The following is a 14,283-nucleotide window of genomic DNA, read 5'->3' as shown; positions in this document are numbered from 1 at the left end:
TTTCTACATTGAGCCTGTATTATGATTAGGATGAAATGGCTGCTTGCTGATAATAAAAGTAGGCTGCAAGCAAGCTATGCTTCCATTTCAAAGCTCCTCCTTGCTGCCCCCCAAAGCAAGGGATACTCTACTTAAAAGCAATTTTCGTTTAGATTCTAAAAGAAAAAAAAAGTTAAACATTTCTCTCTAGCGAGCATTTAGGACAGTGAGGTCTGTAGGCTCGAGTTTTTTCTCTTGCCTGCTTTGCAATTAAACTCGAGAAAAACCTAAGAGGGGAAGTGAGGCGCAGGGTGGGGGGGGGGGGGCGGAGGGGGGGCGGTGACAGCCCCTGGGATGGGGCCGCTCCAGAGCCCTGCGCAACTCGTGTGTCGTCACTTATTGGCCAGCAAGGTCCCGGACCTTGGCCAATCGCAGGGGGCCGGGTCGTCATGGCGACGGGGAGGCTAACACAAGCGCTGTGCCCCGGAAGCTTGTTCGTGGGAGAGCAGGGGACGATGGCTCAGAACCTGTACGGTCCAGGAGTCCGGATGGGCAACTGGAACGAGGACGTCTACCTGGAGGAGGTACGGAGGGAGTGGCCGGGCACGGCCCGCCCACTGCCCGGGGACTCCCCCGCCTGGCCTAAGTTCGGGCCCCTACTTTGAGCATCCCAAGCCTCCTTTCGCACCCAGCGCACACCCAATGTCCCTAAAATCCTCAATCCCTCTGAACGCCCTAAGAATCTCACTGGCTGAGCCGCAGGTCTCACGCCCTTCTACTCTTTACGCGCATCTCTTGGCCTCCCAAACTCTCAAGGCCCCTGCCTGTGTCTCTCCCTTAGTCTAGAGCCCCACTAAATTCCCTCTGTTCCGCAGAGACTTACAGTCTCCGAAGCTGCGGTCCAGGTGAGCAGGTAGACTGTGAGCAGAAATACTGCCCCCATCCCCCACCTTGTCCCACATCCCCTCGTGAGTGTCCCCGTAGTATCCCTTTTACTGACCTTATACTCATTTCCCTGAATTGTCCTATGGCGGTCTTAACAAGACCCTGGGCCATCCTTTTATGGAACTAGTTGGGTGGGGAGACACTTCCTGTGTCCATCATCATACAACTAGCAGAGACCTCAGTAGGAGGGGATATATGACCTCCAAATGTTACTCATCATTGTCACTGGTTGGAGTAATTACAGGTGATGTTTCTTTTGTGTGTCTTTCTCATTTTTCTAAACATTTCACAATGAAATAAAAAATAAAGTAATGCTAAAAAACGTCCCCCATTTCCATTATGCTCACATTTCTTTTTACGTTCTCAAATTTTGCTTTTACAACTTGTCGTGCTTTGGACCTAAAAGCTCTCAGTATCTCTATTATTCAGGACTACTGTTGACCCTTTGGGTTTCATTCATTTTTCTCTTTAACCAGGAGCTCATGAAAGACTTCTTAGCAAAGAGGGACAAGGGACAACTTCTCATACAGAGAAACAGAAGACTGAAAGAGAATCTTTTGAGACCGGTAATTTTAAATTCAAGCGTTGCTTTCAAAAGTCTATCAAATTAAATGTGAGAATATATTAAGCAAGCAAGAATTCCATAAGTGAGTTGTCATCTGGAAAATACCAATTCTTCTCTTTAGATAACCACAATGTTTAAAATTCCCTAAGATTTTAGAAACATGAGAAGGTTGCTATTAATTTTGTTCACCTGCCTTTTTCCAAATTAAGAAATGAATAGATTGATACATGCACGAGTAAAATGCCCTTTAGTTGGTGCTCAAGACAATTTCTAGGAATGTTGAATAAATTAATAATGGAATCAAACCACGTAATTTTTCATCAGCTTTATTTTACTTCATTTGGGATTATCAGGGACATTGATTTGGCAAATTGGGAGCAGATTGGTGGCAGGAAAAGGAAGAAGAAAGATTTCAGGAAATTCAAGTCAATCCCTTCTTAAAATAGGGTACATCTGCAGTGGCCTCGGCACTGGCTGTGAAGGAATTGCATGGTTTATCTGAAAAACTTCTATTTAAATTGTAGATGCAGCTTTCCATATCTGAAGACGGATACATTCGCTATGGCGACAAAGTGATGCTTGTGAATCCTGACCACGCTGAGACAGAAGCTGATCTGTTTCTGGGCGGGGACCTGAGCTTGTGTATGACTCCAGATGAAATTAAAGCCCATCTGAGTGACAAATTAGAGGTGCCCTGTGGCCTGAGCGCAGCTCAAACCAAGATCCCGGTTGGCAGAAATACTTTTACCATTTTGTGGTAAAGATACTTTAATTTTAGGCTCATTTTCATCATAAATATCTGCTTTCACTTGCAGTTTAAGGATTCCCTGGGATCAGAGCAGTGCTGATTGGAGGCAAAGGTTATGTGAATATTCTCTGTGATTCTCATCTTGCTTTCTTATCTTGAGAATGATTGTCAAGTGGCCTTTACAATCGTGTTATCTTAAACATCAGGATAATGGGTAATTTGATTTCAGTTCACATCAGGATAATGGATAATTTGAATTCAATTCAAAATGCTTATTAATTCAAAAGTATTGGACCCAGGGAATTCAATTCAGAATCTGTCCAGAAGCAAAGTGGGTTTTCCTAATAACATTTCATAACGCTTTGAGCTCATTTGAGTGCTTTCATTGTTTTTAGTGCTAGTCTGCTATTTCTACATCAGAAATATATAGTTAAATGCAAGGTAGCAGTACATGGGGATTTGCTGTTTTAAAATTAATTGTCCACTAAAAATGTACTTGAATTTTTGGAGCTGAGCATTTAAATCCTTAGAGAATAGATACATAATTACAATTAAAAGTCATTGCTTTCAGTTTGTTACTAAACTATGATAGCAAGTTTATATGACAGGGATATAACTAGTCCTTTAAGTCTTTAGATATTTTTGAATACACATAATTTATGTTAAAACAGCTAAAAATTGATCACAATTTCTGTTTCCTGGAAGATTAAGAGGGAAGAGTGTATTAAGTGTCTACAAATTTGTTACCTTGCTTCTCTCTAAAGTTGTCAGTGTATGGGGATGTCATATATAGAATAAGGAATATAGTCAGTAATATCATAATAATTTTAAATGGCAACAGATGGTAAGTAGATTTATTGCGATCGTCTCCTAACGTGTATACATATCAATCATGATGTATACACTTAAAACTAAATATAAGGTTATATATCAATTGTACTTCAGTTAAAAAAAGATGTCAGTGGACTTGTACCAATTCATTAGTGTAGGACAGTATGACTTGGTCAGTCCACCCTAGGCTCACAAAATGGGAACACTGTGTGTTCTGAGTGTGTTAGAAGACAGTGAGTAAGGTACCAGCAAGACTTGAAGGCCAAAAGAAAAGACCTTTTGGTAAGTGACTTATTTCAGTTATGAATAGACATTACTAAGAAAATTATAAACAAAAGTGCATACACAAAAACTAGAGCTGTGGAATGATCCTAATATAGAGAATTTATATTATATTAATTCTCCATTGACAGTGCAGCTGGAGAGGTCATTGATCAGGTCCTTAGATACGGGCAGAACTTTCGCCTCGGGATAGCAGGAGGATTTGCAGACAGAATGGTAAGTCGTAATACTGCACGTCTACTTTGGACCAGTCATTTTTGTTTCCATGTGGGCTAATGGCTACTTACTGAAGTGGACAGAGAACTCTGTGGGCATGGGCTCCATCTCTGGCCTCAATGTGGTGTCAGCCTGCAGCTTTTCCAAGGCAGTTTGGGGCCAATTCTTTCCTTCTCACCTCACGAATTACAAAAATACATCCTTAAAAGCTAAAGAGTAAGGGGAAAAAAAAAACCTCTTTGCAATGCAGCTGGTAAAAAGCAAAAATTTATACCACCTCCACTTGTAAGTTAAATGATCAGATTATGTAATAATAATCTGACAGCTGTTTAATGTCACCAATGCTAACACATTTGCATAAATTGGGGAGCATAAGTCTTTGATCTTTACCTCTACCTTGGGGATTAGGCAGTTCTATTATCTGGTTCTATTGTAATAGAACCAGATAAATATGGATTTGAATTCCAGCTGAGATGCATACCTAAGGGTTGGGACTTTGGGTAAGTTATGTAACCTTTTTGAATCTTTCTATAAAATGGAGATTATTTACTTACTATATGTTTAAGAGCTTCACATATGTTAACTCATTTATTCCCCCCAACAAGTCTTTAAAGTAGGGACTATTTTACCCCTGTTTTACTGATGGGGAAACCGAGGCACAGCAAGTTAAGTGACTCCGCTCCAAGTCACTTGGCTACTAAGTGGCAGAGCTGGTATTATATAAAACATTTTTCATTGAATCAAAGATTCCATTGTTGTATGATGTGGCATCACCATCACCAGAGCATCATTACTATTTTCATACTACCAAGAAATCAGTGCTGGCAATTAAATTCTGACACACCATAGATGGTAAGCTGCAGCCTGATTTTAAATGTGAAAATTAGAGGAAATACCCAGTTGTTGAAAGAGGAAGTAAATCATCACTGTCTCATCCAGAGAGTAGCCCTACTAACATTTTAGCTGATTTTATAAAGGGAAAATCTTAAAGTATAGGGAAAATTACAAGCATTACAACATTTAGATATTATTTTTTTCTTTTCCTTTTTTGTTTCTCTCTTTCTTTTTATTTACCTTCCTTTCCCACCTCTCCCTTCCATCTCTGCTCTCCTTCTCTTTCCCCTAAATCATCTGTTCTTTGCCTGTTTATTGATTTGGGCTTAAATATCTGCTCTTCCACAGATTATAAAAATTTGTCATGTCTGTTGCTAATATTTCCTCTCATTTGTTAACTTGGCTTTTAAATTGTAGTTGTTCTCATCTATTTTTGAGTAAAATCTATCAGTGCTTTTCTCTGTAATTCCTTCCATTGCTCAGAGCCTTTGAAGTCTGCTCCAAAGATATGATAAAAAGAATAACTTGTATTAATTTTTCGATGTCTAAACTTGAACTGTTGCTTAAGTTTATTCTTTCATCCACTTGGGATTTATTTTGATAAAGGCCTTGATGTGAACATCTAAATTTCCCCCAAATGACTAGTCAGTCATATCTGTGTTATTTCTTGAATAATTATTCCTTTCTTCACTGACACATGCTGCATGCGTTGAATTATTATACATGGCTTTCTATTTGGATCCTTTGAACTGGAGTTGTTTATTTTTATTCCAGGTCACTTTGATGACTTGTAGGACTAGTTCCTTATCATTACACTTCTTTGTCTGAATTATGTTAGGAATTAATCTTTCAGTTAAATGTAGTAATAATTTTTTTAAGTCCCTCTGACCCTGTGGGGGGAAAAAAATCACTTGGTATTTTGATTGGCAATTGTAAAATTAGGTAAGTTCACATATTTAGTAGCTTTACAATATTTGTTCTGAGATGTCTCTCTGTTTCTTCAATTATTCTCTTCTATCTCTCAGTAAAGTTTTGTGCTTTCCTTCACATGGATCTGACACTGATCTCGTCAAGGTTATTCCTTGGTATCTTCTATTTTGGAAGCTCTTAAAGGTAGGTCCTTTTGACAGTTGCAGCAAAAATAGAAGATAGACATTGATTTTTAAACTCACCTTGGATGAAATCACTTACTCTTACGAATTCTAGTTGATTCTCAGGACTTCTAGGTAGACAGTCATCTCATCTTCAAACTATGACAATTTTAGCTCTTCTCAAATTCTTATAGCTCTTATTTCTGTTTCTTGTCTTTGAATTAGCAAGCTCTTTCAGGGTATTGATGGTGGCCTTGTAGCGGCCTGATTTTTGTTCCTGATTTTCTTTTTGTTTTCCTTTATATGAACAAAGCAATGTTTGTGGTTTGAGATAGACGTTATTTTCCATTTGCTCTGAATGGCATTGTCATCCTCCCCATCAGCCAGGCCAAAGCTGCAGTGTTATCTTGGACCCACCTTCCTTTCCCACCCACATCCAGCTCCAGCTATTGTCAGGTCCCATGGCTCTTGCTTCACAGTGCAGTTCGGCCCGTCTTTGCACTTCCAGTGCCGGTACCTCAGTCTACGCCCGCATAGCTTCATCCCTTTAGCCTACCCTGACTTCATCTCATACTAGTAGCGTGCTGTCAGGTCAATCCTTTAAAAGCTCAGCTTTGCTCACCTTCCACCTCCATTGAAAAGTCAGTAGCAGTACCCCCACTGCCCTCTGCATTAAGTGCTGCTGTTCACTGTGGCATTGAAAGCCCTCTGTAATATGTCCCTACCCTCCCTCTCCACACTCATCCTCTCAGGCTCCCTGATACCACATCACCTCCTCCTCGGAGTCTTTCCTGAGCCCCTGAGGGAGCATGTGTTCCCATCTCTCCCCTCCTATAGCTCTTTGCATCCCTGCTGGACACCATACCTTACAGATGCTTCCAATTTCTATACTCAATCATCCCTCCTGTTAGTCGGAAAGCTTCTTGAGGGCAGTACCTCACTTCTGCCTTCCCCAGAGCGCTTCATGACATAGCTTTGTATAGAAAAGGTGTTTAATGAAAACTGATCAAGATATGCAGAAACGACCTCCAGGTGCAGGGCGAAGGCAAATCAGTAAACGGCTGACGAGGAACTAACATTATGGACCTTTCAGCAAGATGGTGTGCTCCTTGGCAAAGTTATAGGCAACCAGAGAGCTGACATAAGTTCCAAGTGTGGACATCAATTCCAGAGGGGCCGAGGCCCCCTTGGAGGCTCACATATGAATATCAGCTGTGCTGGTATTGGTTTTTTTTTTTTTTTTTTTAAACATCTTTATTTGAGTATAACTGTTTTACAATAGTGTGTTAGTTTCTCCTTTACAACAAAGTGAATCAGTTATACATATACATATGTTCCCATAACTCTTCCCTCTTGTGTCACCCTCCCTCCCACCCTCCCTATCCCACCCCTCTAGGTGGTCACAAAGCACAGAGGTGAACTCCCTGTGCTATGCGGCTGCTTCCCACTAGCTATCTGTTTTACATTTGGTAGTGTATATATGTCCGTGCCACTCTCTCACATCGTCACAGCTTACCCTTCCCCCTCCCCATGGTATTGGTTTTAAGAGCACTTCACTTCATGCAATAAGTTTCATGCAGCATTATTTATAATGAATAAACTATTGCTCCAGGCCTGATGCCCTGAAAAAGAGGAGGAGTCAGAATGGGAGAAAACATTTGCAAACGAAGCAACGGACAAAGGATTAATCTCCAAAATATACAAGCAGCTTGTGCAGCTCAATATCAAAAAACAAACAACCCAATCCAAAAATGGGCAGAAGACCTAAATAGACATTTCTCCAAAGAAGATATACAGATGGCCAACAAACACATGAAAAGACGCTCAATATCACTAATCATTAGAGAAATGCAAATCAAAACTACAATGAGGTATCATCTCACACTGGTCAGAATGGCCATCATCAAAAAGTCTACAAACAAAGAGGGTGTGGAGAAAAGGGAACCCTCTTGCACTGTTGGTGGGTATGTAAATTGATATAGCCAGTATGGAGAACAGTATGGAGGTTCCTTAAAAAACTAAAAATAGGACTATCATACGACCCAGCAATCCCACTACTGGGTATATACCCTGAGAAAACCATAATTCAAAAAGAGTCATGTACCACGATGTTCATTGCAGCACTATTTACAGTAGCCAGGACATGCAAGCAACCTAAGTGTCCGTCGACAGATGAATGGATAAAGAAGCTGTGGCACATATATGCAATGGAATATTACTCAGCCATAAAAAGAAATGAAATTGAGTTATTTGTAGTGAGGTGGATGGACCTAGAGTCTGTCATACAGAGTGAAGTAAGTCAGAAAGAGAAAAACAAATACTGTATGCTAACACATATATATGGAATCCTAAAAAAAAAAGGTTTTGAAGAACGTAGGGGCAGGACAGGAATAAAGATGCAGCCGTAGAGAATGGACTTGAGGACACGGGGAGTGGGAAGGGTAAGCTGGGACGAAGTGAGAGAGTGGCATGGACATATATACACTACCAAATGTAGGGTGGATAGCTAGTGGGAAGCAGCCACATAGCACAGGGAGATCATCTCGGTGCTTTGTGACCACCTAGAGGGGTGGGATAGGGAGGGTGGGAGGGAGACGCAAGAGGGAGGAGATATGGGGATATATGTATATGTATAGCTGATTCACTTTGTTATACAGCAGAAACTAACACACCATTGTAAAGCAATTATACTCCAATAAAGATGTTAAAAAAAATAAATAAAAATTGAAAAAAAGAGGAGGAGTGCATGAGATGGAGAGGGAAGCTGGGTTTGGTATTCCAAGGAAGGGAAAGCAGTTGCTGGTGATGTGAGGGCGGGTGGTCTCAGCCTCTGAGATGGCCTTTCTGAGGGAGAGGAAAGTTGAATGTTCTCGTACAGTCCACAAGAACAGAGTTTTTGAAAACTGCTTTTGAACACATTGGCCGTCCAGCCAGTTGACTGCTCCCTACTTCCCCAGCCTCTAGGATAGCTGGGAGGTAGGCCATCAGCTTGCTGTCGTTTTCAGTTATATTTATCAAGTGACCACAGGACCCTCATGAAGTCGTCTAAGAGGTCTTGGCTCCAGGAGGTGTACCTGACGGATGAGGACTCCTACCTGAACTGCTGGCAGGCGGCCTTCCCTGACCCCCAGCTACGCCTGGAATATGAAGGCTTCCCCATCCTGGTGAGCACAGCCTGGGGAAGACAGACGTGTGCGCGGATGCTGCGAATTGGGTGCGATTTACTCCTGTGTGTGAAATGGAGGCTTGTCAGGGCTCCGGTGCCTTATATGCCTCATGCACTTTCACTCTCTCTCTCTTTTTCATTTCTTTCTTTCTTTCTTTTTTAAAAAAATTATTTATTTATTTATTTTTATTTAAAAAATTAAAAAAAAAAATTTGGGGGGCTGCACCATGCAGGATCTTAGCTCCCTGACCAGGGATCGAACCTGTGCCACCTGCAGTGGAAGAGCGGAGTCTTAACCACTGGACCGCCGGGAAGTCCCTCTTTTTCATTTCTAACTCAAGTTTGGGAGGCACCATTTTGCCCGGTGGCAGCATCCTGCCTTGGTGTTTCTCGACTCTGGCGGCACACAGAATCACCTCCAGAGCTTCATAAAGATACCGAGGCCCAGGCTCTGCGCCTGAGATCGGGCTGAGAACCACTGCCCCGAGATTGTAAGGATGATGACACTGCTTTCTTTCAGGCCTCTGTTAAGTCCTCATTTCTAAAGAGACTGGGTAATCTGGGGGAAGTGAAGGACAGGGTGAGGCAGACGCACAGGTGAGCGCTTTGCTGGACATTTTCTCAGGAGCCTGGGCCCTGCGGACAGGAGCCCAGTTCTGGATGGGAAGGCAGGCCTGGTGGGCTCAGAGCTGTTTTGAGGACCAGAGGCCATGCTACTTGCTTGTGAGACATCCAGCAGGCGGAGACTAAGGAGTTGTTGGAGGTTATTGGGAGAGTCACTGGATTTACAGCCAGGAAGGACTTAAAGAGTTGGCCATCCGGGAAGGGGCCCCCAGTTACCAGCCACTCTGAATCCACCTGATGCAGTGGGCTTCTCTCCCGAGCTCTGCAGGCGGACCCAGGTTTGCAAGGGTCTTTCTCCCGGCACGGAGAATATACACGTGGTCCGCAATGATGCATGCTTGACAGATTTCCTCTCTCACTGGTCTTTGCCAAGCTTTGCTCTCCTTGGAATTGCCTCTCATGCCCATGATTTAAACTGTCAGTATCTCAGCTTCATCGTCTGTAAAATGGGGATAGATGATGATGCCTGACTTCCAAGGTTTTGTGAGGATTAAGCGGTTAGTACATTTACAGTGCTTATTAGAAAAGTGGCCCAGACAGCGCTCCCAAGCATTCATTGTTGTTAATTTAATGGTGCTTGTTCTATTGTTGCTGTCATTAGGTTAGAGAGGTTGGGGAGTTCAGGCACCAGGAGCTCATTTCTCTGTTGCTAACTCAGTCCACAGCCCGAGGCAGGTCTCTGAGCCACATTCAGACACATCTGCAGAGTGGGACATTTCATACCTGTCCAGCTGCTGTCCACATGTCAATACCCTCCAGTCAGAGGCCATCAGGAGCGCCTGGGGTTGAACGAGCCGGCTTTATTACTTGTTGCAGCGATGGAGAACGCGCACCATGGAAAACCGTGGGGCGTCTCAGTAAGAGGCTGTTATACGTGGTCCGAAAGGATACATGCACCCCAGTGTTCATAGCAGCAGTGTTTACAATAGCCAAGACATGAAAGCAACCTAAATGTCCATTGACAGAGGAGTGGATAAAGAAGATGTGGTACATGTATACAATGCAATAGTACTCAGCCATAGAAAAGAATGAATTAATGCCATTTGCAGCAACATGGATGGGCCTAGAGATTGTCACACTGAGTGAAGTAAGACAGACAGAGGAAGAAATATGATATCGCTTATATGCAGAATCTGAAAAGAAATGATACAAATGAACTTATTTACAAAACAGAAATAGACTCACAGACTTAGAGAACGAACTTATGGTTACCAGGGGGAAGGGTGGGAGGAAGGGATAGTTAGGGAGTTTGGGAGTGACATGCACACTCTGCTATCTTTTAAATGGGTAATCAACAAGGACCTACTGTATAGCACAGGGAACTCTGCTCAACATTATGTAACAACCTAAATGGGAAAAGAATTTGAAAAAGAAGAGATACATGTATATGTATAACTGAATACGTTTGTTGTACACCTGAAACTAACACAACATTGTTAATCAACTGTACTCCAATATAAAATTAAAAGTTTTAAAAATAAAATAATTAGAAAGAAAGGACAAGTTATAGAATTGGGGCTGTGGTTGGGAGATTTTAGTGAGGGTCTCAGGAAGTGGCGCTTTGCCCTGGATTGGAATCTGTCAGGAAGCAGGGCTGTCTCAGTACATCTTATCTATAGAGGGCAGGCCAGAGCACGGCCAAAGCTGTCATGAGTAAGGAAGCAGCAGTCACCCCTATTCTCTAGGAGAGGAGGACATTTGGTATTTTGTGGCTTGGACAATGCTTATGTTATTGCTGTGTTCAGACATGATCACAAAGTGGTCTTCTTTTTGTCTTGACCCATCGTGGTCACAGCGTGGCCTTGTCTGATTTGGGCACTGTGTGAAATTGATTATATTCCACAGGAGAACACTAAGGCAGAGCCCTGGGTGCCAGGCCAGTTTCTGGATGTCAGGGGCTGCTTTTCCCCATCTCACGCTGCTTTTAGCTTACATGAGTCAGGATTTTGAAATAATATGTCTTTTATTTTCTGATTATAAACAATATATGTTCACTTATGGAAAGTCAGAAAAGTACAAAAAATAATATGATTACCAGCAGTTCCATCTTATAGAGAAAGCCACTGTTATCGTTTCTTTTTCCATGCATATATATATATATATATATATATTTTTTTTTTTTTGTGGTACGCGGGCCTCTCACTGTTGTGGTATCTCCCGTTGCGGAGCACAGGCTCCGGACATGCAGGCTCAGAGGCCATGGCTCATGGGCCCAGCCGCTCCGCGGCATGTGGGATCTTCCCGGACCAGGGCATGAACCCGTGTCCCCTGCATCGGCAGGCGGATTCTCAACCACTGTGCCACCAGGGAAGCCCCATATGTTTTTTTAAAAAAATTTAGTTTTAATTAAAAAAAAAGGACATCAGGAATATTCTTATTTTTTCCACTTAACACCACTGACCATATTTCAAGTTGTCAAAGATCTTCTCCAATATGATTTTAAATGATTGTATAATGTTTCATCATATGTGTATCTATAATAATGTATTTATTAATCTTTTATGGTTTGGCTTCTAGGTTATTCTCTCTCTCTCTCTCTCTCTCTCTCTCTCTCTCTATATATATATATATATATATATATATATATATATAAATGAATATGTACTATATTTCCAAATTTTTGCTTTTAGGAAACTGGAGGCCTTAATTCATAATTCAAATAACATACTCTCTTTATCTTTAAAGGCAAATGCAAAAATTCTTATCAATCACTGCCACACGAATCGGGGGCTGGTGGCCCACAGGCATCTTTTCTTAAGGTATTGTATAGCAGGGTACAAGAAAATGCCATGCCAGAGGGTAGGGTCTGTGAATATAGGCAAAGAAGTTCAGTTTAAAGAGGATGGCCACGCACAGAAAAAGTCCTTTGATGACGAAATATCGCCACATAGAACTTTGATGGTGCGAAAACTCCTATTAGAGCCCCTTCTATTACACAGGTCCTTCCCCACAGAGGACTTTAGCTATAATGGGATCCTGTATACCTGGTCCTTGCCCGAATAGAATGAGTCTTGTTGGCAAACACATAGTGTTTTAGAGACCGCCCCCCCCGCCGTCCCCCCCCCCCCCCCCCGCACCAAGAGCTTTATATACCAGTCTGTTGAATTACATGCTTTGAGATGAACTTAACAGCTTACTGAGGGGTGTAATTCCATTTCCAACCAGTGTTAATTCTTTCTTGTCTCAGTACCTATTTTGGAAAGGAAGCAGAGGTCGCTGCACACACATATCTGGATTCACACAGAGTTGAAAAGCCAAAGAACCATTGGATGTTGGTGACTGGGAATCCCAGGAAGGATTCGTCCACCATGTTGGACCTGCTTAAACCGCCGGCGGAGGACACCCGAGTCCTGGAGCAGGTGGCGGAGCCGGGGGCCAGGAACGCACCTGGCGCGCATGCGTGCACTCATCCGATGTAGCTTTACAGGAAATCTATCTCGGTCATGCCTCAAGCTATTCTTAAGGAAGGCACAGAACTCTCCGAACATTGTATTAGAACAAAGGCTGTATTCAGATTATTGAATTAACAGTGGAGATCTAGGACACAGGAAAAAACAAACAAAACAAAAAACCTTGCCTTGGGCCATAGCGCAGAAATGGACTCTGAAGGTGACAGGTGATAGTCCTTTGTTGATGACCAAATTCTGAAGACTCAGCTTCCTTTATTTAGATCCTACAGCAGCAGCTTCTATAAGGACTGTAAAAAACTCGTTACTTTTTAAAGCTATGTCTGTGTAATGAAGCTATCGGAACTTTACTGAATTTCTGGCACCATTCTCTTTCCCCCGACTCTGTACAATGTACTAAGAAATAAAAAATGGGTAGCTGTGGACTGTGGCCTTACTTTAGAGTTGAACATTTTCCCCCTTGTATTTTTGTGTCTCCTTCTAGCTTGCGGGGGTGGGCTCAAGACCTCTATTTGACCTCCATTATTTTGTAATGATTTTCATATTGCAGAATCTCCTTATTTCTACCTTATCTTTGAAGCCAGTACATTAGTTGTGGCATTCAAATCATCAGACAAAATAACATACATATCCTTCCATGTGTCTGTCCATCTACTCATTCTTTTTCGAGTACGGAGCACCTATGATGTGTAAGGTGCTGTAATGGGATGAAGAGATGCCCAGCCCAGGAAGTAAAGGTGAGGGCTAAGGCTGGTTTGCTTTTAAATACCGTCGGCCCACCGTATCTGCGGTTTCGCATTCGTGGCTTCAACCAGCCACTGAATGTGTAGTATTATGTTTATGATCTGCTGTTGGTTGAACCTGCGGCTACGGAACCCGCAGATTTGGAAGCCACATTAAGGAATTTGAGCATCCTAGGATTTTGGTATCCTCGCGGGCCCTGGAACCAATCCCCGGGGATATCGAGTGACGACTGTATACCCAGAGGCGGAAAGTAAGTCACGGGTTGTGTAAATGCGTTTCAAATAGAGGCGGCTTCAAGCCAACGCGGCTTGAGCCTCTTCGAGGAGACAGGCCTTTGCCCTTCACTTGCAGTAGGAGTTAGGGCGGTGGTTCCTCCCCTTGGCTGTGCACTGAATTCAGCTGGAGAACTTTAGCAATTACTGATGCCGGGCCCTAGCCCAGAAATTCTGGGTGAATGGTCTGGGGTGCAGCCAGGGCAAGGAGCATTTTCAGTGGTCTTCGGCTGGCTCTAATGTACTGCCGGAGTTGGGATTCACTGCATCAGGAGAGGAGAAGGAAGCGACGGTTCCTTGGGGGCCGTCAGGAAAGGCTTTTCTGAGTGGGCATTAAATCAGAATTTCTGGGGTGGGGCTTTAAAAAATACAGACGCTTGGGCCTACCTCTGGAGGTTCTTATTTAATTGATTTGGAATGGAGCCCAGGTATCAGCATTTTAAAAACACTTGCTACTTTTTAAAAAAAATGTGCCGCCTGGGTTGAGAACCGCTGACATAGCTGAGCAGAATTTGGGTTGCCTGTGTATCTCCGAAGGGTGTAAGCAGAACTGGAAGTTTAAACAATCTGCAAGCGTCT

General features: G+C 42.7%; 1 protein-coding gene across 2 annotated transcripts; it reads left to right on the top strand.

The window, feature by feature from the left end:
* The first annotated feature begins 366 nt into the window (after nucleotides 1-366).
* On the top strand, nucleotides 367-13,112 carry CFAP161 (cilia and flagella associated protein 161). 2 transcript variants are annotated; one of them, XM_059059156.2, is made up of 7 exons: nucleotides 367-563; nucleotides 1,401-1,490; nucleotides 2,014-2,246; nucleotides 3,482-3,566; nucleotides 8,497-8,655; nucleotides 11,967-12,040; nucleotides 12,469-13,112. In XM_059059156.2, exons 1-7 carry the CDS (start codon nucleotides 429-431, stop codon nucleotides 12,698-12,700), a joined length of 1,008 nt encoding a protein of 335 aa, XP_058915139.2. In that variant the 5' UTR covers nucleotides 367-428; the 3' UTR covers nucleotides 12,701-13,112. The 2 variants fall into 2 exon arrangements, with proteins under 2 accessions (XP_058915139.2, XP_058915140.2); XM_059059157.2 differs by lacking the exon at nucleotides 8,497-8,655 and having other exon boundaries at nucleotides 12,469-13,110.
* The last annotated feature ends 1,171 nt before the right edge of the window (nucleotides 13,113-14,283 follow it).

The sequence above is a fragment of the Kogia breviceps genome, chromosome 3 (genome assembly GCF_026419965.1).
Source record: "Kogia breviceps isolate mKogBre1 chromosome 3, mKogBre1 haplotype 1, whole genome shotgun sequence".
NCBI lineage: Eukaryota > Metazoa > Chordata > Mammalia > Artiodactyla > Physeteridae > Kogia > Kogia breviceps.
Note: the sequence above shows the minus strand (reverse complement) of the source record. Positions and strands in the feature narration are given on the sequence as shown.

Coding starts and splice junctions, on each gene's coding strand:
- CFAP161 (XM_059059156.2), top strand. CDS start 429: ATGGCGACGGGGAGGCTAACACAAGCGCTGTGCCCCGGAAGCTTGTTC. Junction 1,491..2,013: donor AAGAGAATCTTTTGAGACCG/GTAATTTTAAAT, acceptor TTTAAATTGTAG/ATGCAGCTTTCCATATCTGA. Junction 2,247..3,481: donor AATACTTTTACCATTTTGTG/GTAAAGATACTT, acceptor CTCCATTGACAG/TGCAGCTGGAGAGGTCATTG.